Consider the following 23,450-nt stretch of genomic DNA (forward strand, 5'->3'; position numbering starts at 1 on the left):
AGAGACGCGAAACCCAAGACGGAGAGCACAGATCTGCATGCGAGGTGGTGAGTGAAGCGGGCGTGATCGTTTGTATGTACATGGTGGGAGGCGGCAGGAGGAGGGCTTTTCAGAGGCGGAAGGAGGCGCCAGACGAGCCGCCTGCAGGAGAGAGACTTGTCAGCTTGAGCTGCTCTCAAAGCAAGAAGGGCCGGCGCGCACCGGAAGAGAGGCCCGAGACGGCCGAAGCTCCATCGTCGACGACAGCCTTCGCTGCGAGCGCCTGCGCTCCCTTGGCTGTCCTCGCGCGCGGCGCAGGGTAGGTCTTGCGGACGGGCGGACCAGTCGGGACAGCTCGTTGGACGCCGGCATTGTGCATCGTCGGGCCGGCGATGAGGCTCGAAAAGAAGCCCTTCTTGACGGCTTTGACTGCGACAGCCGCCTTCTGCTGCACCTTCTCCGTCGAGACCTTCGTCCCGCCCGACCCGCTCGAACCGGTCGTATGAATCGAGCCCGTGTCGCCTGTCTGGTGGTACAGATCCGACACGCTCGGAGTAGGCGAGACGGCCGGCGGAAAAGGCGACGTCGCGAATTCGCGAGCGGCCTGTTCAGCCGGTGCAGGCGTAAAGGTCACGCTGACCGTACTGCCTTTCCGCTCCGTCTGCAGGCGCAGGGCAGCTGCCGAACGCGCGAGCTCGGCTTCTGCAGCGAGTCGATGCGCTTCAGCACGCTGTTGGCGGTCTCGCTCTTCCGCCTCGCGCCAGGCTTCGGCGATCCGAGCGGGCGTCGAGGACGAGATGGCCATCGAGGGCGTCGGCGAGTGAACGAGACGCGGAGGCGGTAGCTGAGACGGGCTATGCGAGAAAGTCGAGGTGTCGCTCGTCTCGGAGAGAACGCCCAGCGACGAGGTTCGCCCGCTGGGCTGTACGCGGGAAGCTGGGTATTGCGAGCGAGAGGCGGGATGCGAAGGACACGGAGGCGAATAGGGTGCGGAAGGAGGTTGAGGAAGCGGAGCCTGCGTGATAGGCGGCGGCAGAGACGGAAGCGAGGCGTTTTGCTGCGGAAGAGGAGGGAGTGGCGAGGCCTGAGGCGGAAGCGGCGGCAGAGGCGAAGACGGCGTCGTAAACTTCGATCCGGCGAGGCTGCCGCCGTTGTAGACGGATGAAGGAGGACTGCTGGCGTGCGAGGCGGGAGAGCGCATGAGGTTCGAGTGGCCGTGGTCGCTGCCCGACTCGAGGCCCGAATAGGCCGACAAGCTCGACGCTGCACAAACGCATTGGTGTCAGTACATCGCCGAAACTCTTCGACGGAAGGGACGCACCTTGACTGTAGAGCGAATACCTCGACCTTCCCGCATCCGTCGATGCGCTCCCCCTCCTCGCTTCTCCCGCCAACGGACTCGCATCACCCGCCATCCCACCCTTGAGCATGACCTGCATGGCCCTAATCTGCAGCGCAACCGAGTCGCCCAGCGCCACCGCCTCGTACACCTTAGCCGCCGCTTCGGGGTGGTCGTCGAGCGTTTCGTGGAGTGCGTGAACGACGAGTGTCCGAAGGGATGGGAGGACCGTGTCGTGAGTTTTTGTGAAGGAGAGGAAGGAGGAGAGGGTCGGGAGAGAGCGCTGGAGAGGCGTGAGGAGGGAGAGGGAGTAGAAGTACTGCAGGAGGGCTTTGACGTCTGACGAAGGAAGCGGGAGGTGGAGAGTCGAAGTCGTGAGAGGAAAGACGCGGGACGGTGGGCGGATCGTCGCGGTCGAACGAGCTGCCCGCCTGCTCGGTAAAGGCGAACTCGCTCGCTGTAGCGCTCCATCGATAGGCTCGTCGTCGCTCGAGTCAGCGTACGCGGGCGAGCCAATCACCGCCCGCTGGTGCCGCGCCTCAATCGCCGCATCTTGCCTCGCCCTAACCGCCTCCAATTCCTCCGCGAACCACGGCCACCGCGCCTCAAGCACCCTCCGACTACACCCCAACCGCTCCTTGTCGCTGCAGACGATCTCGAAATCGTGTAGCTGCGTCTGCGAGAGCTGTACGAGGCCGAGTTGTTGTTGTGCGGGAGGGAGAGCCTGCGAGGGAGGAACGTAGACGCCGAATCCTTCGAGGTCGACGAACGCGACTTGCGAGAAATTGGTCTGTCCGCACGATTGTCAGTCTCGGTAGTCTGCTAGGGGAGAGATGAAGCAAACGCACCTGTCTCGACGCATAGTCCTCGAGCAAATCCCTCTCTCCCGCTCCGACAACCACCAGCGTATTCCTCCACCCAATCGCCGGTCCCCAACTACTCTTCCCAAACACCTTCTCGACCGCTACTCGCTCCCATCGCATCCTCGTCAGCTCAAGCGTCCAGACGACGAAGCGGGCTGAATCGGGGCCGACGTCGGCGCCGGAGAGGACGAGGTGTGTGCCGCAGATATAGGCGTGCGGGAAGCGTAGGCCTGGGGGGTGGGAGTCGCCTGTTAGAGAGTCGGCGAGGGAGGTGTAGGCGGGCGAGGGGAGGGAGTCGTGGATTGTTGGCAGGCGGTCGAGATCGCGGCGGGGACTGCGCGCGGTACAAGGTCAGCTCATATACAAGATCAAGCTGGAGAAGCGAGTACGCACGCCGCAAAGTTTGTATTGGAGAAAACATAAACCGGTTCCTCCCTCTCCTCCGTCGGTCCCTCGGCCCAACTCGACACGACATTCGCGCCCCTCTCTTCCCTCGGCCTAACACCCACCGCTCCCACAGCCGCAACAGACCTATACGTTCCCGCCTTCCTCGGATACTGCGCATGCGCGACCCACTCCATCGTGGAAAGGTCGAGGATGGCGAGGTCCGAGACGTAGTTGTTTTCGTAGTCTTGGCCGCCGAGGACGAGGAGGCGTGAAGAGGTCGGGGCGTCTGAGGGTCGTCGAGAAGCGGGGAGAGAGGAGGAGGACGGGGGAAAGAGCGCGATAGGTTCGGTCGAGACGGTCGAGACGACGCTGAGGTGGGCATACCGAGGGGTAGGCCTCTTCGCGCCGTTCCGCACTGCAGTGCTGGGGAATGACCAACACCTTTCCTGCGTGTCCCACACGATCAACTCGTCCAGCGTCTCGAGGTGTCCCTCGCCGTTTCCCGCCCCCGACCCCAAAGCCGGCACGAACCTCTGCCCTCCGAAAACAACGAGCTTGTCCTCCCAAGCCGCCGCCGAGTGGAAATATCGCGGTGTCGGGCCCTTCGAGGCTGGAGGAGCGGACGAGGGAGGGGGCCAGAGTTTGTCCCAGACGAGTCGGCGCAGGTCGAGCGCATACAGCGTGTCGACCATCTCGCGGCTCGCGACGGGTCGTCCGCCAAAGACGTAGATCGAGTCGCCTACGAGGGTGACGGATGCACCGACCTGCGCGCGCATTTCTTCTCGCATCAGCTGGGTCGCGAACGAGGTGAGGGGGAGGAAGGGACGCACGAGAGGAGGAGGCACATCGCCTCTGGTCCTGCGCACCGTCGAAGTCAAGTCCACCCAGTCTGCCATCCCCGAGACGAAGGTCGAGAAGACCGCCTTTCCTTCGCGAAGAACGGCTCGAGGAAGAAGCGGTGGCGGGACGTTTGCTGCACAGCCCGAGCTCGTCGTATGCGATCACTCGTACGTAGCCTCCTGCACGTCGACTCCTTCCTTAGCGCGAACGAAAGGCGCGGGGGCGGGAGGGGCGAGAGGGGAGAAAGAGGGAAGGAGAGGCCCGCGGATTGCCCGAAACCCGTTCGTTCGCGCAAGGGGACGTCGGTAGCTCGTCGGGGGAGAGATGAATGGCGCGAGCTGAGCGCCGTGCGAGGCGGGACGAGGACGAGACGGGAGAGGAGGGTCGAGCGGGTGTTGGCACGCCCGGCGGGTCTGTGCGTCGTTCGGCCGTGAGGCGGTGGAGAGCAGCAGCAACAAGCAAGTCGCACTGTCTGCTCAGCGCGCGAAGCAGTCGCTGAGAAGTGCTCCTCCTCGTCGACGTCGATGTCGAGCGAGAGGACACGACGAGTGAGCGGCGCGCTCGATGGAGCCGAGTCGCAAAGCGGATGCGACCATCTCCGAAGCTTGCAGCAGATCGTGCGAGAAGCGCCCGAAGCCACGCTGCGATTCTAGCGCGGGAATGCGAAGGCGCAAAGAGCGGAGCAAAGTAGTCCCATGCAGAATGTTCTTCCCTCGACAACACACCGCTCGACGACGACGGAGCGAACAACGTATTCATTTTCTGGGTACTGCAACTTCATTTGGTTTTCCGTCCTTTCCTCCAAGCTTCAAGCGAGCGAGCGGGCGAAGCGAGTCGAGTATAGTATCGCGGTTCGTTCAGGCCTTGACAGCCTTCGCAAGGTCCCCAAGCGCATCCTTACGCTTCCACGACGCATCAGCGACGACCGAGGCATCTGTTCCACGCAGTCTCTCCTCGTCAGCTCTTTTCCAAGGTTCGAGAGGGGGGGAGCGCACCGGCATCGCTAGAGAACTGGCCGGTCCACTGGACAAAGGTCGAGTCGGCGAATTCGCCGGTCGTGACGGACCAGAGGGTGATGGTCGAGATGACGGACGAGTAGGAGAGGGCGGGCTGGGCCGAGATGACGCTGCGCGCAGTGAGGTGGGTGTGTTAGGGTTTAATTCGTCTTCCCCTCGGAAAGCTGCACAAGCTGGATGCCGCCAGGGAGGATGGCGGCAGTAGCTCGAAGAACGAGAGGACGGACGAACCTGTACGAGATCGAGTGGCGGAGCGCTGTGCGAGGACGCCCGGACATGTATCAGCCTTCGCTTCACCCTTCGCTAAGCTGAAAGTGGGTGGAAGGGAGACGCACACGAGTGCTCCTCCTGCTTGAGGTGGAGGACGGTGCCGTCCTGCGCACGACCACCTCGTTGCATCAGCACGAGCTCGTCCGCTTCGAGCCCGAGTCAGGTCGCGCGCAACTCAGCGCACCTTGAACTTCCACTCGAACCTATCCCGCCCAAAAGACCCAGTCAGCGAGCGCTCATCGGTAGACTCGGCGCAGGACCGGACTCACACATCAACCTCGTCGCTCACGCCCTTGGGTGCCGGTCCCGAGCTCTCAAGCTGCGAGAACCACTTTGAAAACTCGCCGAGCTTGATGAGGTGCCAGACTTGGGCGAGCGGAGCGCGGATCACGGCGGATTCGACGACGTAGGTGCCGTGGACGGGGGCGGACATTGTTGGCTGGTTGGAGGGGAGCTGCTGAGTGAATGGGGAGAGCGGGAGAGGGGGAGGTAAGTATGTGATGCTGAAACGCACGGAGAGGTTGGGCGTCGAGGCGTGCCGGTCCCCCCACTTTCGCGAGGAGGTGAAGGTCGCTCGTCCAGCCATTCCAGCCGACCAAGTGCGCGTACACCACCCTCCTGTCCTCCATATCCTCGTCTAGCAACCTCTCGTGACCCCTCCCCAGCCCCAGAGTCCGAGCAAGCCCCGTATCCTCTCGACCTCCTCTCGCTCAAACGTCGGTCCCAACGCTCGGCGACTCGCGCAGCCCAGCCAGTCACGAATCACGTGCATCCAAAAGCTGTAAGACGAGCAGACTGACTTGGTTGAGCGGGTGTAGCGGGTGCGGAGTGAGTGAGAGAGGGGAAGAGCGTGATGCGGTGCGGCGGTGCACGTGTTGTGGGCGAGCAGAGGTGTTGTGCTCGTCCTTGCAGGCTCAAAGTAGCGTTATAGCAGCAGTACTGACTTTGTACAACGTCTCCAAGTCGAGAGGCGAGCGAGCGGAAAAGGCGAGACAGGCTTCACAACCTCGTCAAGGTGAGCGGAGTCCGCGTGGACGTCAGCAGAGCGATTTGCAGGTCTTCCTTCAACTGTATCCTCGTGCTACACTCGGACGACCAACAGGCTGCTGTGTTGTGAGCGTGCTCGACGCGTCTGCGTGAGGGCTGCGACGGGGGAAGACGGGTGCTGGTGCGCTGGCTGCTGCTGTGGGTTCATCGGGCGAGGGACTGTGCTGTGTACTACTGTTCAGCTGTACGTCACACACTCCCAGTGCTTGCTCGAGTGCGATTGGCGAGTGGCTCGAGGGCACGCTCTGTCTCTCTTCTCGTGTCGCTCGCCCTCTCTCTCTTTCCCTCTCCTCCCTCTCGCTCAGTCTCTCTTCCTCCCGTGCCAGTCTCTCACTCACTCTCTACGACTCCAAAGGTACGCTCTCACCCACCCACACCACTCCCACACGGCGCCGTGCACTCGAACGGACGTGCCACACCCCTTCGACCTCGTCCTCCAACGCGCCCCTTCGCAGCACACGCTGACATCCCTCTGGCCCACTCGTACCCACTCGCACACACTCTACACGTGCATCGACGCGTACTCGACCCACCCGCATCCCGCACGACGCTCTCCCCGTCCCAACTTTTGCCGCGTGTTTGTGTGCTCGCTCACCTCGCAACTCCCGACACCTCGGCATACTCTCACTCTCTCCCCAACCGCTTACCATCGCGCTCGATCCGTCTACCTCGTGTACGTGAACCACCACGCAGATGAAGACCGTCGCCTACGCCGCCTCTGCTCTCGCCCTCGCCGGCCTCGCCTCGGCGCAGACCATCAACACCCCGACCGCCCTCTACACCTGCGAGCCCTACCAGCTCTGTGCGTGACCACCCTCCCTACCTATCCCGCCACGTCCGACGCGAATCAGCCGCGTCGGGACCTTTCTCCGTCGCGACTGAATCTCTCTCGCTGACCCTCGATCGCACGCGTCTTCCTTCCATCTCGCAGCGTGGGCTGGCGGATCGGCTCCTTACTACGTTCGCGTCCTCCAGGGTGGCACGACCTCGGACGTGCGTCGCGCGCCTTTCCCCTTCCTCACGCCGAGTTCCCGCGGAGACTGACCCCTTGCCTCCTCTTCGCGCAGGTCATCGAGACCCTCGTCTCGGCCCAGTCCGTCACCTCGTACACCTGGAACGTCAACGTCCCTGCCGGCTCGTCGGTGCGTTCGCTTCGCCGCGCTTTGGACCCTCAGAACCGTCACTGATTTGCTTCGCTTCGCTCACACGCAGGTCACCATCGGCTTGACTGACTCGACTGGCCAGTCGGCCTACACCGCTCAGGTGCGCCTCATCCTCCTCTCCCAGCCTTCGCTCGAATTTGACGCTCGACCGCCCCGTTCGAACAGGTCAACGTCCAGGCCGGTTCGTCGACCTCGTGCGTTGGCCAGTCGGCTTCGGGCGCTGCGGGCGGCGCCGCTGGTTCGTCCACCGCCGCTGCCGCTGGCTCCTCGTCGGCCGCCCGCTCGTCGGCTGCTGCCTCGTCTGCGTGCGTTCCCTTTCCCTTCCTCTCTTCCTTCCTCTCGCATCCTAATGCTCGCCAATACAGCGCCTCCACCACCGGCGGCGCCAAGTCGTCCGCCTCGTCCGCCGCCGCAGGCGCCTCGTCCGCCGCCTCGTCTGCCGGATCCGCCGGCGCGTCCGCCGCCTCGCCCTCGCAGTCGTCCAAGCCTTCGTCCGGCGCCGCCACCCTCGCCGTCTCGGGACTCGTCGGAGCCGCAGGTGTCGCTGCTGCGCTCCTTGCCTAAACGCACCCCCTCGCTTCTTTTTGATGCCTGATGCCTTGACGAAACGGACACTGGACCCTCTCGTTCGAATTGGTCTTGACGCCTCTTTTATCACGCCTCACCTCTCTCTCTCCTCTCCTCTCCGCACACTCTCTATCTCCTCACACGTAGCCTAGCACCCGTAACCTCACGCCTTTGCCTTTGCCTTTCCAACTCCCTCATCCCTCTTTTTCGGCTGCTGAATGTCTTCTGCAAGGGCATCTTTGCTTTTCACACGTCACATCGCGCCCCGCACGAAGAGAGAAGAGAGAGGGAGCTGCGGCTGCGCGAGTAGGGGAGAGCGAGAAGGAGGGAAGCAGGGGTTGCGAAGGTCGATGAGGAAGAGGAGGAGGAGGATGCGCTCTCGCTTGCTTCTCGCTTTCAAGCTTCGTCTCAGAAAATGCAGGCGAAGGTACAATAAGGTGTCGCGATGCAGGGAGCTCGAGATAAATACGGTCCGTTAATTCCTCCTTCTCCTCTGTCCTCCTCCCTCCCACTGTCGGCTCCGCCTCACCGCCCCCCTTCTGTCCCACCTCACGCAATCGTGAACTTGACACCACAGCCATCGCCTCCCGTCGACTCACATCAATTAACCCTCCCAAAATCAAACGGTTCAGGCCGACTGAGCCTCTCGTTGACGCCCGGTTCGCGGAGCATCGCGAATCCGTCGCCGTGGCAGTGAGGCGAGGGCATCGAGCCTACTACGATGCCTGTACCGTTGGGGGATTGCAAGAGGGCGAATTCGAAGGCTGGGTAGGCGTGGTAGGTCAGGGTTTGGCCGCAGAGGGACGAGAGAGGGACGGCGTGGTTGGACAACTGCTTGTTCAAGCTCGTCAGCTCTGTCGCGATGAAGTCAGGCGGGAGAGAGCAGCACGCACAAAGTCTTCGCAGACGTAAAACTGCGATTCCTTCGCCACAGTTTCCGCGCCAGGACAGATCTCGCCCAGCGGATAGGGCTGCTTCGAAGCCGCGGTCATGTTGTACGTCACGCCGACGAACTCGACGCCGTTGATGGACGTCGGTGACGGAGCAGGCGGAGAGGAGGAGAGGGAGGATGCGCGTGAGCCGCCGGTGACGCGGGTGGAACTTGGCTTTGCGGTTGTCGGTGAACGAGAGGAAGAAGCAGCGGCGGCGGCGGCGGCAGAAGCTGCGGAGGCGGAGGAGAGGGACGAGAGCTGTTGTTGCCAGGTGAGGCGAGGACCGGTTGCGCGCTTGAGGGGAGTTGTCGTCGGCTCGACTGGGATCGCCTGGGCGACGGTGAGGCCGGAAAGGAGAGCGGCAACGGAGGTGAGGAGGTGCATCGTCGCTGGGGTGGCGAGGGTGGGTGAAGAGAGAGGAGAGAAGAGCGAGAAGCGAGGACTGCTCGACCCAAGCCAGGGTTCCGAGACCAGCTCGTCAAAGGACAGCCGTGTCTCAAACTCAGATGCCGCGAAACCCATTGACACGAACAAGGGGAAGCTCGAAGCGGAATCGAGGGGAGAGGAGGACAAAGGGAGCGAGGCGGAAAGTCTCGCTTGAGGCGCTTGGCCGGTCCGTGGAGCGCCCCCTGATGAATTATAGCGCCGTAGAGGCACAGCAAACACCCGTATGGGTCGGCCGTGCCCCGACAGAGCGAGAGAGCGCGAAAGGAGCGGTTTGCGAAGGTCGACGCGGACAAGACGCTGCTTCTCTCACCGCGTCGCCTCAATAGCGTGTGATCTGCAGTCGTGCCGGATCACAAAGTCTCTTCGTGCTATAGCGCATGGAGCAGACCTGAGAGAAGGAGTGCGAAAGGTGAAGTTGCAATCACAAGTCTACGAGTCTGCGGCCAGCCTACACTCCGCCTCGGATGCCTACACCCGAAAATCGACGTCGGGGAAGTCAAACTTGATGTCGCAGCCGTGCCCGTCTTCGCGGCACGAATGCTCCTCGCCGTAGCCCCAACCGAGGTAGAAGTTGTATGGTCCTGGCTTCGCGAATCCATCGCCCTCGCAGAAGGGTGCCGGCATCGAGCCAGCGATGATGTTCGTCTCGCTGAATCCGGCACTGACGCCGCCAAGGTAGACGGAGTGGACCGTCTTGTGGCAGAATGCGGTTAAGGGGACGTGGTGGTTGGCGAGCTGTGGAGCAAAGGCAAGTTAGAAGCTTTCCGGGAGATGAGAGCAGCCTGAGGAGGACGCACGAAGTCATCGCAGAGCCAGGCCCGGGAGTCCTTATCGACCGTCTCGTAGCCATCGCATGTCGCGCTCAACGGCCAGACTACGTCCGAGAGGTTGTATCGGCGCTGCCACGTGACATTGTACGATCTTCCTTCGAAGACGAGGCTCGAGAAGGGTGTGGCGGAGGCGACGGGCGCAGAGGTCGATGAGGAGGGGAGCGAAGCGGACTTGCGCGAGCCGCCAGTGATGCGGGTGAAGCTCGGGGTCGCCGTAGTCATAGAGCGAGAAGAGGATGCGGCGGCGGAGGCCGCGGCGGAAGCGGCGGAGGCGGAGGAAAGGGACGAGAGCTGTTGTTGCCAGGTAAGGCGAGGACCGGTTGCGCGCTTGAGGAGGGTTGTCGTCGGTTCGACTGGGATCGCCTGAGCGATCGCGAGGCCGGAGAGGAAGCTGGCGACGGGGGCGAGAAGATGCATGGTGTCGGGTTTCAGAGTGAGGAAGGAGAAAGAGATGCGAGCGAGCGGCAGACCTGGTCGACCGAGGCAGCGGTCCCGAAACCAGCTGGTCGAAGAACAGCCGTGTCTCAAACTCAGATGCCGCGAAACCCATTGAGACGAACAAGGGGAAGCTCGAAGCGGAATTCAGGGGAGAGGAGGACAAAGGGAGCGAGGCGGAAAGTCTCGGTCGGAGCTGGTGAGCTGCCAGACTGCAGCTCATCGGTCCGGCAGCGCTACAGCAGACGCAGTAAGGCCATCTGACGCACCGACAGGAGCAGGCGGGGGCTTTACAGGACAAAGGACTGCACCGCACAGCGCGGAGCGAGGTCGTCACGCTTATCGGTCGCCCAGGCGCATTGAGGTGGCCTGCCGGCGGCCTTCCGTCCCTGTTAGAGTCCAGCTGTCTGGCCGTATCCTTACGAAGCTCCCCAGCTCCTTGCACCCGTCCCTCCGACTTCGTCAGTTTGTCGAGGTTGAGGAGTCGAAAACAAAGGGAGGGCGGGACGGGGCGGTCTGCGCGGCAGATAGGCAAGGGAATAGCGGTTCACGAAGCACGACGAGCTGTACAAGTAAGCTCCTGAGCGATGTGAGCGCGGTGGAAAGTCGCGAAGCCGCACCTTCGCCTCCTTCGCTCCTTGAGTGCTGCCTCAACCCCTCAGAACGGTCCAAGAGTCTCATCTACACCTCCAGAACTATGCCTGATACCCCTGAAAAGCTGATCGTGCGCGGCTCGGTCAACATTGACGGTGCGTTCACCTCCCTCTCACTTCCCGCTGATTCGCTTTGCTGACCGTCCTGAGCGATCGCAGAGTTCTTTGTCGTCGACCAGTACGGTCTCAAAAGCCTGCTCACATCCCGGGCAGAACGCTGACGGTGCTCTACCCTCAGCATCGTTCGCTCGGGCGAGACTATCTCGTCTACAGACTACTCGCGGCGAGCAGGTGCGCCTGGCGGAATCGTCGTCGTTCTTCGACAGCGAAAGCTGACCAGAGTTATCGATGCGCAGGCGGGAAAGGCGCGAATCAGGCTGTCGCAGCCGCCAAGGTGCGCAAACTTCCTTTCCTTGCTTCCGCCCACGCTTACCCAGCCATATTTGCAGGCTGGAGCGGAAGTGGACTTTGCTGGACTCGTGGGTAACGACGGCGGATGGCTGCGAGACACGCTGGGAGGATATGGCGTCGGTACTTCGCTGCTTGGCGCGGACGAAACGGTACGGCCTCGCTAGTCAACGCAGAGTCCCAAGCGGGTTTCCTATGGTCTACAGAACTGACCTCCGTCTTGTGCAGCTCCCGACCGGTCGCGCCGTCATCCAGCTTTCCTCTTCAACCGCCGACAACAGCATCGTCCTCCTTCCCGGCGCCAACTTCTCCCAAATCTCCCCCTTGCACGACCTCACATCCGCGCAACTATCGACGTACTCGCATATCCTCCTCCAGAACGAAATCCCGCTCCAGGAGACCAAGGGTGCCCTCCGACGAGCCAAATCGGCCGGCCTGACGACCCTCTTCAACCCAAGCCCGATGCCTTCCCGACAAGCCCTTACGGAGTTTGAGTGGCAACATCTCGACTGGCTCGTTATCAATGAGGGAGAAGGAGCAGACTTGCTCGCCGCACTCGCAGATCCAACCGCGACGGAGTCGAGCGGAGGAGCGGCAGCATTGCTGGGAGCGCTGAGACGGACAGCACTCGGTAGCTTGACGGGGATCATCATGACGAGAGGGGCGGATGGAGTCGTGTCGAGCTTGCGGGATGGTTCGGTCGTCGAGGTTGGGCCAGGCAAGGTGGTCGGAGGCGTGAAGGACACGACGGGTGCGGGTGATTGCTTTACAGTCAGTCTCGCTTTCCACTGCGCTCGCTTCATGGCCTCGCTGATGCCTGACTTTGACAGGGCTACTTCGCGACCCTCCTCTCCACCCTTCCTCGCTCGCCAGACTTCGCCCTCACACCCGCCAAGCTCCGCGATGTCCTCGCCATTGCCAGTCAAGCAGCGGCAATCTGCGTCGAGTCGCCTGGCGCGATGGAGAGCGTGCCAACGCTTGCTGCGGTGAAGGAGCGGATGGGCGACGGCTGGAAGGAGGGAATGGAGTGGGAGGCGCTGTTGCGGTAGGAGGAGCGGACGTTCCTCGTAGAATACAGCACTGCCATTAGAGCGCATTGTGTGCAACACTCAATGTTCGAGCAAGGCTCAGTCGTGGCTCGTCTCGCCAACTCTGCCACTCGTGCACGTCCCGCATCGTTGCGCATCTCGCTCAAGTCGTGGCAAACGATATATACTTTTCTTCGTAAGTGTCGCAACAGCAAGTAACGTCGATATCCAACACATGTACCTCCTCGGCGAAAGCTCGTTGCCCCTCCTCAAGCCGGCCTTTTCGCCTTCTCCGGCGTCGCGGGCGGCGACTGCGTACAAGCATGCTTCTGCCCAATCCTGCACGTCCTGCCACAGTACGTCCTCGTGCACTTCCGACACGCAGGGAAATTCAGCCCCCTCTTCCCGCATGCCGCGCAGACAGTCTGCACGCCCACGCGCGAGCGCTTCTCGAGTTCGAGGAGGAGGGGGTCCATCGCGACGGGCTTGAGAGGGCGAGGCTCGGATTTTCGGCGCCGGCGACGAGTGATGGGTGAGGGAGGGGCGAGGAAACCGTCGATTGTGGTGGCAGTCGAGGTGGCGGACGAGCCGGAGTGTTGGCGCGCGTGGCGGCGGCGGGAGGAGGAGCGGTCGCGGTCGCGTTCGTGCGAGGAGCGGCGGGAGGAAGAGGGGTCGAGAGAGGCGGTCGGGTCGTTGAGCGCGAAGGAACGCTTGCCCGACGCCGTACGTTGACGAGGCGCCGAGTTGACCGCCTCAGCGAGCGACTGCCTCAGCTTCGCAGCCTGCGCCGACTCGCCGGACGTCGACGCTTGCGGCGGGATGGCAGGCGAGTCGAACTTGCTCGCCTGAACAACCTCGCCCTGCTCCGCCCCCTCGACCTCCTCGTCCTCGACAAACTCCGTCTCACCCCAATAGCTATACATCACCTCGCTCGCCTCCTCGTGCCTCCTGAGCGCCTTCCTCAACTCATGCACAGCGCTCGAACTCCTCGTCCGATCGAGGTCGCTCGTCCCTTCCTGCGTTGGATCCGCAGCAGGCCGGTCCTTGAGGTTCTTGGTTGTTGACCAGAAGCGCGACAACCAGGTTTTCGCTTCGGGCTCGGGGCGAGTTGGCGCAGGGGCTCTCGAGCTCGCCCTAATTCTTACGCGTCCATTCGTAGCCACCGCAAAACCCTCCGCCTCCTCAGGCTCCACCATCCTCCCCTTCCCCTTCCCCTCGTACCGCCGCCTCGAAAAGTCCGGCGGGGCCGTACAGATACTCGCTGACGAGGTGACGCGTTTGAGGCGCAGGTCGAGGTAGGATTGGAGGGGGTCGTGTTTGAGGTTGGAGAGGATCGAGTGCGTCGAGCGGATTGAGCGGGTGGAGGTTACGCGTGGGATGGCGGAGGAGGGGGAGCGGTCGGGTGCGTAGAGGGGTGCGAGGCCGGACGCGGTCGAAAGAGGCGGCGAGAGAGACGAGGTTCTCGAGGGACCTGCGATCGGCTCGGGCGGAGGAGGCGAGAAAGGCGCAAGTTGGGAGGGCAACTCGGTCGGCGGCGTATCAGGCGGCGAGGGGTACTGCAACGCCGCTTCTTCGTTCGACGACGGTGTGGACGAGTAACTCGAGTGGACGCGGGAGACGAGCGATGCATTAGGCGGGGAGAGGGCGAAAGGCGGAGAGTGTGCGAGGTCGGCGGTTGGAAGACCTGAGGCGAGGGCTGCGACCGGTACAGGCGCCGGCGAAACAGCCTCCTCGTCTCCCTCGTCCACCTCTCCATGGAAATGAAACTTCGCCGCCGCCGACCCAACCCTCGGGGTCCGTCCTCCAAACGATCCCACCGTGGTACTGCTCCTGACCGACACCGGCCGGATCGTGAGTGCGCTCGTTCCCAACACTCCCTCCCCCTCCCCCTCTCGCTCTCCATGCCTCTCCTTGCCCTTCTTCTTCGCCAGCCTCCAAGGCTCCTGCGCGCCCATATCCTGGTGCCGAAGAGACTCGAGTCTCCTCTCCGCCCTCTCGACCAACTCGTCCGCTTCTTTGATCCCGATCCCGCCGAGTGAGGCGTACGGCTGAGCGAGGGAGACGATGGTGGACCAGTGTTTCTCGGCGTCTGACGAAGAAGAAGAGGAGGAGGTGAAGGCGGAGGAGGAAGAGGCGAAGGATTGGACGGCGAGGGTGTAGAGCGCGTGGATGGCGATGGTGAGTTGGAGTTTGCGCTTGGGCGAGAAGAGCGAGGCGGTCTGACTGTCGGCGGACGAGGGAGACGGTGATGCGGTCAGGGTCGACGAGGGGTGGGTGTAGGAGCGGCTGACGGAGGACGAAGCGCGGCGGCGCTGGCGCTGCGACGGTCGGTGCTCGGTCTGCGTCGGCGGAGCGTGCAGTACGGGCGCTACTGCGTCGTGTGCGAGAAGCTCAGAGGCGAGTTTCGAGCTGCGCCGCCACAAGAGGTCGTTCGTCTCGCCCTCCTGGTCGGTCGGTGAGGGGAGTTGTCCGGTGTGGTGGGTATGCGGTGCGTGCAGTACGCCGAACCTGTGTGCGTCTGTGACCTGTATCCGAGGAAAGAAGGAAGAAAGCGACGTCAGCACATCTGGCCACGCGCGAGTCGACCCAATCGACTTGGCGAGGAGAGAGCGAACGAGCGAGACGCACGCCGACGACGAGGTCCAGTGCGCGCTCGAGGCTGAAGAAGCGTCCCTCTGCGCCGTCGTCGTCCTCTCCGCTGCCGTACCCGCTCTCGACCGGGTCCTCGTCCCTCTTGGCGTCGGCTCCGTCCCGGCGAACAGGCTTGCTCAGCTCGACCTCGAGACCGGTGCAGAACAGCCCGACCGCGCGCTGCGAGTCTGCTGTGCGCCTCGGTGCGCTCAGTGCGGCGACGGACGAGTGTTGGCGGAGGGGTGGGCGGGGGCGATAAGCGTGAGGAGGAGGGTGGGACGCGGGCGGAGAGGTCGCGGGCGGCGAGGGGCCGACGAGGGGCGGGGACGACAGTGCTGGTCGAGCTGTCTCTGCGCGCCAGCCACGGGCGAGCAGGCTGTTTACGAGCGAACAAGTCAGGATCTGGGAATGAAGCGGGAAGAGGAGACGAGGACGACGGACTTGGCCAAGGTCGCACACGCCGCGCTTGAGCCCAGGTCGACTGCGTGCTGCAGCTTGACGGTCGCCTGCTGTGGCTTGTGCGCAATCAAGTCCATCTGGCGGGGGAAAGTGAGCGAGTGAGCGCGCGTTTTCCCTTTCCCTCGTCCTCCTCGTGAAAGGGCTCTTCGCTGGCCTCACCTGGGCGAGATACAGCAGCGACTCGACGTCCTCGTCCTCGTCATCGTCCTCGGCAGGGTTGCGTTCCCGACGTCGGTTGCGGCGGCGCACGTTCTTCTCGCGGGAGAGGAGGCGAGCGCGAGTGCCTCAGCGCGGCGAGCATCGAGGGCGGGGTGTGCGCTGCGTCGCCAACGTCGAGTTTCGTCGTTGGCAGAGTGTCAAGTTGACGTGGGAGCGGTGTGAGACGAGCGAGAGCGTTCGCAAAGGAGCGCAAGAAGATCCCGTTCTCGACTTCCATTTCAGTTTGAGCAAGTGCAATCGACGTGCTTGCCCCGCAACTCGTTCAGATCCCGCAGCGAACGGAACGCTCTCCTCTCGCGCGTGGCACCATCTCCTGACGCTGCCGCCCTCGTCGTCCTTCTTTTCTCCTCGTCCCCGCTCTGCTCCTGTCTCCTCACGCCGTCTGCATCTCCCTGTGCCCCTGCCCAGACGCACGCGTCTGAATTGTCGCGCTAACCGGGACAATGGAGCGGAAGCGGGGCCGTCTCCGCCGAACCCACGACGTCGACCTCATCAGATCTTCACGGCACACGGTCGTCCTCCTCCTCCCACGACGACTTTTTTCCCGTTCGCGCGACCCTGCCAGCCTACTGTACTCGGGCCGCCGTACCCGTAGTGCTGTCTCGCGCGTAGCAGCACATGCGGCCGCAGACGTCCTCCTCGACGGCAGCCTCGCCATCCGTCCCGCGCCTCTTCCCACGCACACGGTCGTCGCAAAATCTGCTCCGCTGCGCCCATTTTCTTCCTGTGAGCCAGCGGCAGTGCTTCCTCAGATTGTGCTTGTGTGTGCCAAGCTTGAGGAGCGGTACTGACCGCAGGTCGCACTTGTTCCCTCCTGCTCGCTCGACCGCACTCGCGCCCTCTCGCCCTTGCGATTCTGGCTCACCTGTGCTGACTCTCGTCTGCTCTCTATTGCTCTTGCTATTGCTTCCGCTCGCCTGGGCAGCTCCTTCTCTTCCTCTCGACAACGACCTTCATCCGCAACCTCCCCTTCCACCTCTCTCCTCCCTCTCTCCCCGCCCAGTACGCCCGCTTCCCTTCCTCCGCCTCCTCCTCCTCCTCCGCCGCTCTCCGCCACACCACGCTCCACTCCTCCCCCTCCCTCTCCCCAGCAGACCGCCTCGCATTCTGCGAAGACGCCCTCCTCTTCCGTCCCTCCTCCCGTCCCCCGACCGCGTCCGCGCCCGACTTGGCACTCCTCTCGTGCGATCCGAGCCGGAGGGAATGGAACACCGTCATGGGCCCTCTCGCCGACCCTTACGCGGGCGGAGGGGGGTTGTGGGTTGTAGATCCGCTGGAGGGGAAAGTGAGGAGGGTTGAGATGGAGTGGGAAGAGGTGAGGGAGGGGACGGGGGAGTTCCATCCGCTTGGGATTGAGGTTGAACGGACGGAGGAGGGAGAAGATCGGTTGTTTGTCGTCAATCACCGCGCCAACAGATCGACTATCGAAATCTTTACCCTCTCCCGCTCTCCCGCCAATTCCGACCCGCTTGCATTTACAGCCACTCACCTAGCAACCCTATCCCATCCCTCCTTCACAGGCGCACCAAACTCGCTCGCCGCGTACTCGTCCAACTCGTTCTTCCTCTCGCACGACCATCGCTTCAACCGCCGCTCTTCATTGGTCTTTGCTCGACTTGCGAATGCCGTCGAGACGATTTTTGCGCTGCCTCTGTCGGGCGTGGATTTCGTGCGCTTTGACTTACCGCGACATGGGCAGGAAGCGAAAGTCGAGGTAGAGCGAGTGATCTCCGGCGTGGCATTCGCGAACGGTCTCGCGCTCTCGCCGGCCAAAGACACGCTCGTCGTCGCCTCCACAACCCGGCGCCAACTCCTCTTCTACCGCATCGATCCCGCCTCTCCTTCCGCCGCTCCAAGACTCGAGCTGATCCGCACGGTTTCTCTCCCCTTTCTCGTCGACAACCTCTCCGTCCTCTCTTCCTCCTCACAAACCTCTGGCGTCCACTCACCGGAAGACGAAACGTTCGTCGTCGTCGCAGCCGGTCATCCTTCATACCTCGCCCTCCTCTCTGCCGCGCACCGTCTCTCGTTCGACAGCGGCCCTCCTTCACCTCTCGCCTCACTCGCCGCAGCGGTCGGCTTGAAGCGACTCGCGGAGTGGCGACTAAAATATGATTGGAGAGAGCAGGATGGGGGCAGTTGGGTTGTTGCGGTTCCGCACCCTCTTTCTTCCTTGTCCTCAAGGGGTCAAGAGGAGGAATGGGAGACGGTCTTCCAATCCCGTGGGAGACCAGAGGAAGGTGGATTCGGAGGGAGCACGACTGCTGTCAGCGGGGAAGGGGAAGGCAGAGGGAGGTGGATCGTCGTTACGGGGTTGTACGCCGAGGGTGTACGCCTTGTGCGGGAGAGGGAACGGGGCGAGTAGAGGCAGGGTATGCTTGGCGCAAGGGTCCGGAGGTTGGGAGGAGGCAGGAGGAACGTGAAAGAGGAGTGGGAGGTTGGGAAGGTCATGGCGAAGAGGCGGTTTCTCCTCGTTGTGTGGTTACCTAGCGACGCCAGGAGCTCTGAAAAGACGTATGCGCTCGTTTTGCAGCACGAGAGGAGTTGCGGAAAGAGCCAGGTGCTTCCGCAAGTGAGCCTTTCTCCTCGCGACTTCGACGCTTGCTTTCCTTCCCACCACTCAACTTACTCGCTTCTTCCCGCATGTGCAGCTAGGTCTCCACGTTTTGCAGCTCATATACATGCTCGACAGACATCAAGGCTTTCAGTGGACCTCGGAAGACGCTCCTCCGCTTGCTCGCTCCCTCGCTCGGACCTCCTTGCGTACGCTCACACAGTATGATCCGGCGGAGCGATGCCACGGCGCGCACACCGGAGCTACCAGTGCTGGTACTCGCATAGAAGCGCTGGCCAGACTGGCTTCGCTCGACTCGCTCGTCGTTCAACATTTCCTCCTTCCTCCTCGCCTTGCTCGCCTCATCGCCTCACGAGCCTTGGCGTTCGATGCTCACCTGAAGACTCTCCATTGCGCATCTGACAATTGCTTCGCCCACCGCCGACTGAGTTCGCCTTAGCCCGACTCTCGCGGTCTTGCCTGACCCTCTTCTCCTTCCCGTACCTCGAAACCGTTGGGACTCAGCTGATCGCGGACGGTCGCAGAGTTGGCTCTGGGTGCGATCGTAAAGGTGGCGGGACGAGTACGACCAACGGCCGAGCGAGGAGACTCTCTGTTCCCGCCAGTCGCTCTCCCTCCTCGTCCTCTTACCCTCACACACGCTCGTCTGCTTCGCTCGCTTACTCACGATTAGCTGAAGCGCTTCAGGACGCGCACCGAGAGTACACCTAACGAGACGCACCCGCACCGCTTCCCCCGTCAGCCTTCTTTCGTCCTTCCTCACCTCGACCAAGCCTCGCCTCCCGCACGACTGCCCGACCATGGCAAGGGAGACGACGTCCGAGGAGGTCTTTGAAAGGCTCGTCGAGGGGTACCTCGCCAATCTGGGGCCGACGAAGCGAGGAAAGGCTTTGAGTGCGTCCATCACATCCACTTCTTCCCTCCGCCGACCGCTTCTCTGAGATCGCAAGGGGCGCTGACGCTCTCGCACGCATTTACAGTCGACAGCACCCTCTTCGCCTTCATCCTCGACACTCTCCGCGACCCCTCCGACACGACCCTCGGCGACTCTGGCGAGCGCTACTGGGCTCGCGCGCACTTCGAGTTCATCCGTCCGGCTGGCGACGAGAACGGCGAAGCGCTCGGTCCGAATGGCGACCCGCTCGTCCGCTACTTCATGATCAACCAGAACACTCGTGCGAGGACGGCTGGGGAGGCGGTCGCTCAGCGGCACGAGATCTACGACATCGTCAAGGACGCGCACGTGCGGACGGGCCACGGAGGGCGCGACAAGACGTACAACGCCGTCAAGGCTGAGTGGTCACACATCCCGAAGGGTGCGCTCGCAGCTTTCCGTGTATTCTTCCTCTCGCCTCGCTGACCCTTCTTTCGACAATCTCGCAGAACTCGTCATCGGCTTCATCAAGAATTGCCCGACGTGCTGCGCCGCTCGCAAGGGAAAAGCGACCAAGCCGCACACATCACAGGCGCCTCGCCTTCCCACTCCTCCGCGACTTCCGACTCCTCCGCCGTCGAGCCAGCTCGCTTCGCCGGTCGGTAGCCGGCAGCGGGTCGCTAGGCTGAGCGTCGACGAATGCTACGACTTGCCGACTCCGCCCGACATGCCCGCCGTCCCTGTCAATGCCGGCCCCTCGACCCCGCTTCTGCCCCCGCCGCAACAGCCAGCGACTGGAAAGCCGCCCATCTCGCCCTCGCCGTCCTCTTTCAACAGCGCCGCGGTCGCTCTGCCCTTGCCGCTTCCGCCGGTCGTGTCCGCCTCGTTCGACCCGCCTCGACAGTCGCCCTTCCGCCCTCGATCCGTCTTCGACCCGCTCGTCAACTCATCTGCTTCCCTGCTTGACGGACCTTCGGAGACGTTCCTTTGTTCGGCGCGCTCCTCGTCGCTCACGCCGTTGCTCTCGAGCTCGAGCAGCAGCCCGCCCACGACACCCTCGACAGCTTGGGCGAGCGAGGACGGCACCGACGACTTTGACCCGACTTTCTGGCTCAACGACTCGTTCTTCGACGATGCACCAGTCCTGACTTGCGCTCCCTCCATGTTGTTGCCCAGCTTCTCGACGCCCGTTTCGCAGCCTCACTTCTCTTTCGCCCCGACTCTTCCTGTCCAGCCTCGAGGCATCAAGCGCTTGGCTTCTCCCTTCGACGATAGTGAATGTCTCGCCGGTGACTGCCCTTCGAAGCGCAGTATTGACGCAGGTGACTGTACTCCCTCCTCTTCCAAGCGTCGCCGGGTTGTTCGTGCTCCTCTCGTCTAGTCGCTCGCTCGTCCTTGCCCTGCTTAGCTGACCACTGTTGTTGCCTTGCTTACCGAGTACCTCTTTGAACCTGTCTCTGCGTGTTGTCCTCGTCCAGGGTTTCGATCCGCCTTCTCGTCCTTATCGTTCGCCTGCCGTATCGTCCGCATCGACTCCCCTCGCACTTTCTCATGACCTGGCACCTTTCGCAGCCCTTCAGCAACCTTGCAATCCGCACTTCCGTTCTCGCACTCCATCCTGTGCGAGAGTCGCCTCAGAAAGCGCAAGCAAGCGTTCATTTCCCGTTGGCCAACCCGGCTTGACCCGCTACTTCCTTGGATTCTGCGTCCACCGCTCCCGCCTCTTCTGGCAGGAAGCCGCCGCCTTGGGCGCCCGCCTCGTCTTCGACCGCCCGCGCCAACGCCTCCTCCTCCTCGTTCGCATCGACCGAACCGTCCTCCGCCTCCTTTACCTCGCCCGCTACCGCCGGCTGCTCAACCGGCTCCGAGTTCTCTTCCGCCTCCTGCCGCTCAACCTCGCGCCACAACTCCTCCTCCTCCTGCCTCCTCTTCTTGACCAACAACTCCAACCTCTTCTCCCGCGCCGTGACAAGCCTCTCAGCCTTCGCCTCGTCCAGTCCGACATACTGGTCCTTCGCAGGAGCTTTGGTAGGCGAGGAAGAGTGAGAGGCGATTTCGGCGTCAAGGGAGGATAGGCGCGAGAGGAGGTTCGAGAGGTTCTGGGCTGAAAGGAGGCGCGAGAGTGCTTGAGAGGCGCAGGCGCGGATGTGGTTGAACCGCACGGGGCCGAGCATGACGCCCCCGTACAGCCTGCTCACGACAATTGCGACGTCCACCCCGCCCTCCTGCGTCAAGACTTGCTTGATGATCGTCGACCCGCCCTTTTCGCCGTCGTCGTCCCCGTTAATTTCGACCTTCCAATCGTCCTCGCTATCCAGGCCCGTCTTGCCCGGCTTCAATCCCATACACCGATACGCCATGATTTCGTGTGTACATTCGACCGGGTGAGTCGTCGAGCGCAGGTTGCGGACGTAGTTCTGCAGCGTCTGAGCTTGCGTGTGGTTCGTGCATGGCGCGGCGTGTGCGATGAAGGTGCTTGAGCGGTCGGTGAGGGGGTCGCTGGAGACGAGGGGTGAAGGGGGTTTGGGAGGACCGGTTGTCGAGGGGAAGTAGGCGTTGAGTGAGGTACGCTTGGCTAAGGGAGTGTTGGACGAGCCGAAGGACGTCGACGAAGCTGTTCGTTTGGACATGAGGCGGTCGGGATGAGGGATGAGGTGGGGAGGGGGAGTGGAAGGACCTGGGAGGTGGCGGGAACGGCAAGCAGAGTTCGCACACGTTTGACCTGAGTTTCTGGCAGCCCAGCGAGCCAATCCAGCGAACTCGAGCGAGTGGTGGAGAGCAGACCCTCCCTCTTCCTCCTCAACGTCTCTTGGACCTCGACACCACACGCTCTCCAGCTCAGCGGGCAGGATGACATGCTTCGAGACGCTCATCCGATCACTCTCCACGATCTAATACTCGCCTGGCTCGCGCTCACCCTGCTTGTCGCGCGCACTCTCGCTTCATCAGTTCCGCGACCCCCTCCCTCACTCGACACACTCACGTCGCTCTTCTCGGCCAACGGACACTTCGGACACCTCTCAAACGGCTCAGAATGGACGCCGACGAACGAAGCGGGGGACAAGTTGTATAGAACGCGGGCGGCTTGGCAGCCGTCGAGCGGGTGTCGACTGAGACGGTTCGAGCGGGAGGAGATTGTGCGGTGCGTAGAGGGCGAGAGGCTGGTTGTGTGGGGTGACTCGACTGCGCGGGTGCTTTTCTACGGGTGCGCCCAGCTTTACTCCCTAATCTCCTCGACGACCGCAACTAACTCAGCATTTGCTTCCGCACAGGCTCATCAACAAGCTCTCCCCAGCCCTGGTCACCGCCAAACACGAGAACCGAGTCTTCACCTTCCCCTCCCTTCCCTCCAATCCATCCAGCCCACTCGCAACCTTCGAATACCGCTGGGATCCGATTCTCGACACCAACACCTACTGCTCGTTCCTCCCCTTCCTCGAGTTCGGATCCCTCCCTCCGCTCAACACGAGCATCTCGAGCACCTCGACGATACCGCTCGCGAATGTCTTCTCCACCGGATTGTGGTACATTGACCCTCGGCCAAACATGTACCCTCGTTTCCGCGTTCCGGAATGGAAGGAAGACGTGATGCGCATCCTCGAGGCGGCCAAGACGAAGAAGTTGGCGAGGGTGATGGTGATTGCTGAGGTGGAGGTGCCGACGGAGAAGGATGATTTGGAGGTGCATCCGCCCGCGCAGGCGAGGGAGATGAATCGGTGGTTGAGGGGGGTGATGGAGGAGAGGATGGTGAGCGGTGAGGCGGAACGAGCAGTCACGCCTGTCGTCTACGGTGCGCTGCCGTTCTCTTCCGTGCGAAGGAGCGCAGGCTGACTTCCACTTCGAACAGCCCCCGCTTTCAACGCCATGATCGCCAACCTCTCTGCCTCGACAGGCGACGGCTTGCACTACTCAATGGACATCGCAGAAGAACAAGCCGACCTCGTCCTCAACGCCGTCTGCAGCAGTCGACTCGCAGACTTGCCTGCCGACACTTGCGGGCTCAATCCGGCTATCCGACACGCTTGGTCAGATGACGCGGTGTGGGTTGTCTGTGCGATGGCGGTGGTACTGCTCAGCGCCGTCTTCCTGCGCCGAAGGAAAAGTGCGTCGTCCTCCTCACTCGCTCGAGTCTCACTCTCTGATCTGCCGACCCTGACCGATCCTCCTCTTGCCCACCCGCCTGTTTCACTCTTCCGTTCGCTCGCAGCTCGCACTCACGTGCCGCGGCAGTACTCGCTCGCTCGACTCGTCCCTCTCGGCTGGCGCACGACGGGCAAGCACGGTGACGAAGGCTATCAGCTCGCCAGGACCAATGTCGACGATGAGCACTCGGGCTCGTAAGCCGTCGCCGCGACGGACGAACCAGCAACAAATGACCTCGTACCATGACGAGGTCGCATTTCCATTCGCAAACCCGCAAATTGCGAAGAACGAACATTGCGGTCGTCGATCTGGAACGAACGGACGGTGCGCGTACGATCGCGGGAG

General features: G+C 62.7%; 11 protein-coding genes across 11 annotated transcripts; 5 read left to right on the forward strand and 6 right to left on the reverse strand.

The window, feature by feature from the left end:
* Nucleotides 1–109: 109 nt before the first annotated feature.
* On the reverse strand, nt 110–3,464 carry RHTO_07502 (regulatory protein Ral2; the record flags this gene model as incomplete). The annotated part of the gene is made up of 6 exons (XM_016421158.1): nt 110–141; nt 202–1,242; nt 1,301–2,108; nt 2,167–2,515; nt 2,575–3,332; nt 3,399–3,464. 6 exons carry the CDS (start codon nt 3,462–3,464, stop codon nt 110–112), a joined length of 3,054 nt encoding a protein of 1,017 aa, XP_016274279.1.
* An 801-nt stretch (nt 3,465–4,265) lies between these two features.
* RHTO_07503 (polyketide cyclase/dehydrase family protein) lies at nt 4,266–5,127 on the reverse strand (the record flags this gene model as incomplete). Its single annotated transcript, XM_016421159.1, has 6 exons — nt 4,266–4,342; nt 4,404–4,534; nt 4,656–4,680; nt 4,760–4,799; nt 4,879–4,897; nt 4,964–5,127. 6 exons carry the CDS (start codon nt 5,125–5,127, stop codon nt 4,266–4,268), a joined length of 456 nt encoding a protein of 151 aa, XP_016274280.1.
* A 1,307-nt stretch (nt 5,128–6,434) lies between these two features.
* Nucleotides 6,435–7,468, forward strand: RHTO_07504 (uncharacterized protein; the record flags this gene model as incomplete). The annotated part of the gene is made up of 6 exons (XM_016421160.1): nt 6,435–6,543; nt 6,673–6,734; nt 6,809–6,883; nt 6,954–7,004; nt 7,070–7,209; nt 7,270–7,468. 6 exons carry the CDS (start codon nt 6,435–6,437, stop codon nt 7,466–7,468), a joined length of 636 nt encoding a protein of 211 aa, XP_016274281.1.
* Nucleotides 7,469–8,071: 603 nt separating this feature from the next.
* On the reverse strand, nt 8,072–8,787 carry RHTO_07505 (uncharacterized protein; the record flags this gene model as incomplete). The annotated part of the gene is made up of 2 exons (XM_016421161.1): nt 8,072–8,302; nt 8,365–8,787. 2 exons carry the CDS (start codon nt 8,785–8,787, stop codon nt 8,072–8,074), a joined length of 654 nt encoding a protein of 217 aa, XP_016274282.1.
* A 531-nt stretch (nt 8,788–9,318) lies between these two features.
* Nucleotides 9,319–10,097, reverse strand: RHTO_07506 (uncharacterized protein; the record flags this gene model as incomplete). Its single annotated transcript, XM_016421162.1, has 2 exons — nt 9,319–9,585; nt 9,648–10,097. The coding sequence occupies 2 exons, from the start codon at nt 10,095–10,097 to the stop codon at nt 9,319–9,321; spliced, it is 717 nt and encodes a 238-aa protein (XP_016274283.1).
* Nucleotides 10,098–10,812: 715 nt separating this feature from the next.
* Nucleotides 10,813–12,225, forward strand: RHTO_07507 (ribokinase; the record flags this gene model as incomplete). Its single annotated transcript, XM_016421163.1, has 7 exons — nt 10,813–10,864; nt 10,928–10,946; nt 11,007–11,059; nt 11,125–11,162; nt 11,218–11,328; nt 11,405–11,947; nt 12,007–12,225. 7 exons carry the CDS (start codon nt 10,813–10,815, stop codon nt 12,223–12,225), a joined length of 1,035 nt encoding a protein of 344 aa, XP_016274284.1.
* A 248-nt stretch (nt 12,226–12,473) lies between these two features.
* Nucleotides 12,474–15,371, reverse strand: RHTO_07508 (uncharacterized protein; the record flags this gene model as incomplete). The annotated part of the gene is made up of 3 exons (XM_016421164.1): nt 12,474–14,729; nt 14,833–15,211; nt 15,277–15,371. The coding sequence occupies 3 exons, from the start codon at nt 15,369–15,371 to the stop codon at nt 12,474–12,476; spliced, it is 2,730 nt and encodes a 909-aa protein (XP_016274285.1).
* A 760-nt stretch (nt 15,372–16,131) lies between these two features.
* RHTO_07509 (serum paraoxonase/arylesterase) lies at nt 16,132–17,878 on the forward strand (the record flags this gene model as incomplete). Its single annotated transcript, XM_016421165.1, has 2 exons — nt 16,132–16,239; nt 16,439–17,878. The coding sequence occupies 2 exons, from the start codon at nt 16,132–16,134 to the stop codon at nt 17,876–17,878; spliced, it is 1,548 nt and encodes a 515-aa protein (XP_016274286.1).
* A 1,010-nt stretch (nt 17,879–18,888) lies between these two features.
* On the forward strand, nt 18,889–20,343 carry RHTO_07510 (Immunoglobulin-like domain contaning protein; the record flags this gene model as incomplete). Its single annotated transcript, XM_016421166.1, has 3 exons — nt 18,889–18,982; nt 19,069–19,404; nt 19,472–20,343. The coding sequence occupies 3 exons, from the start codon at nt 18,889–18,891 to the stop codon at nt 20,341–20,343; spliced, it is 1,302 nt and encodes a 433-aa protein (XP_016274287.1).
* Nucleotides 20,344–20,617: 274 nt separating this feature from the next.
* RHTO_07511 (Impact-like protein) lies at nt 20,618–21,592 on the reverse strand (the record flags this gene model as incomplete). The annotated part of the gene is made up of 1 exon (XM_016421167.1): nt 20,618–21,592. The coding sequence occupies one exon, from the start codon at nt 21,590–21,592 to the stop codon at nt 20,618–20,620; it is 975 nt and encodes a 324-aa protein (XP_016274288.1).
* Nucleotides 21,593–21,817: 225 nt separating this feature from the next.
* Nucleotides 21,818–23,303, forward strand: RHTO_07512 (O-acetyltransferase; the record flags this gene model as incomplete). Its single annotated transcript, XM_016421168.1, has 4 exons — nt 21,818–22,167; nt 22,235–22,752; nt 22,810–23,064; nt 23,170–23,303. The coding sequence occupies 4 exons, from the start codon at nt 21,818–21,820 to the stop codon at nt 23,301–23,303; spliced, it is 1,257 nt and encodes a 418-aa protein (XP_016274289.1).
* Nucleotides 23,304–23,450: the final 147 nt, after the last annotated feature.

The sequence above is a fragment of the Rhodotorula toruloides genome, assembly GCF_000320785.1.
Source record: "Rhodotorula toruloides NP11 unplaced genomic scaffold Scaffold7, whole genome shotgun sequence".
NCBI lineage: Eukaryota > Fungi > Basidiomycota > Microbotryomycetes > Sporidiobolales > Sporidiobolaceae > Rhodotorula > Rhodotorula toruloides.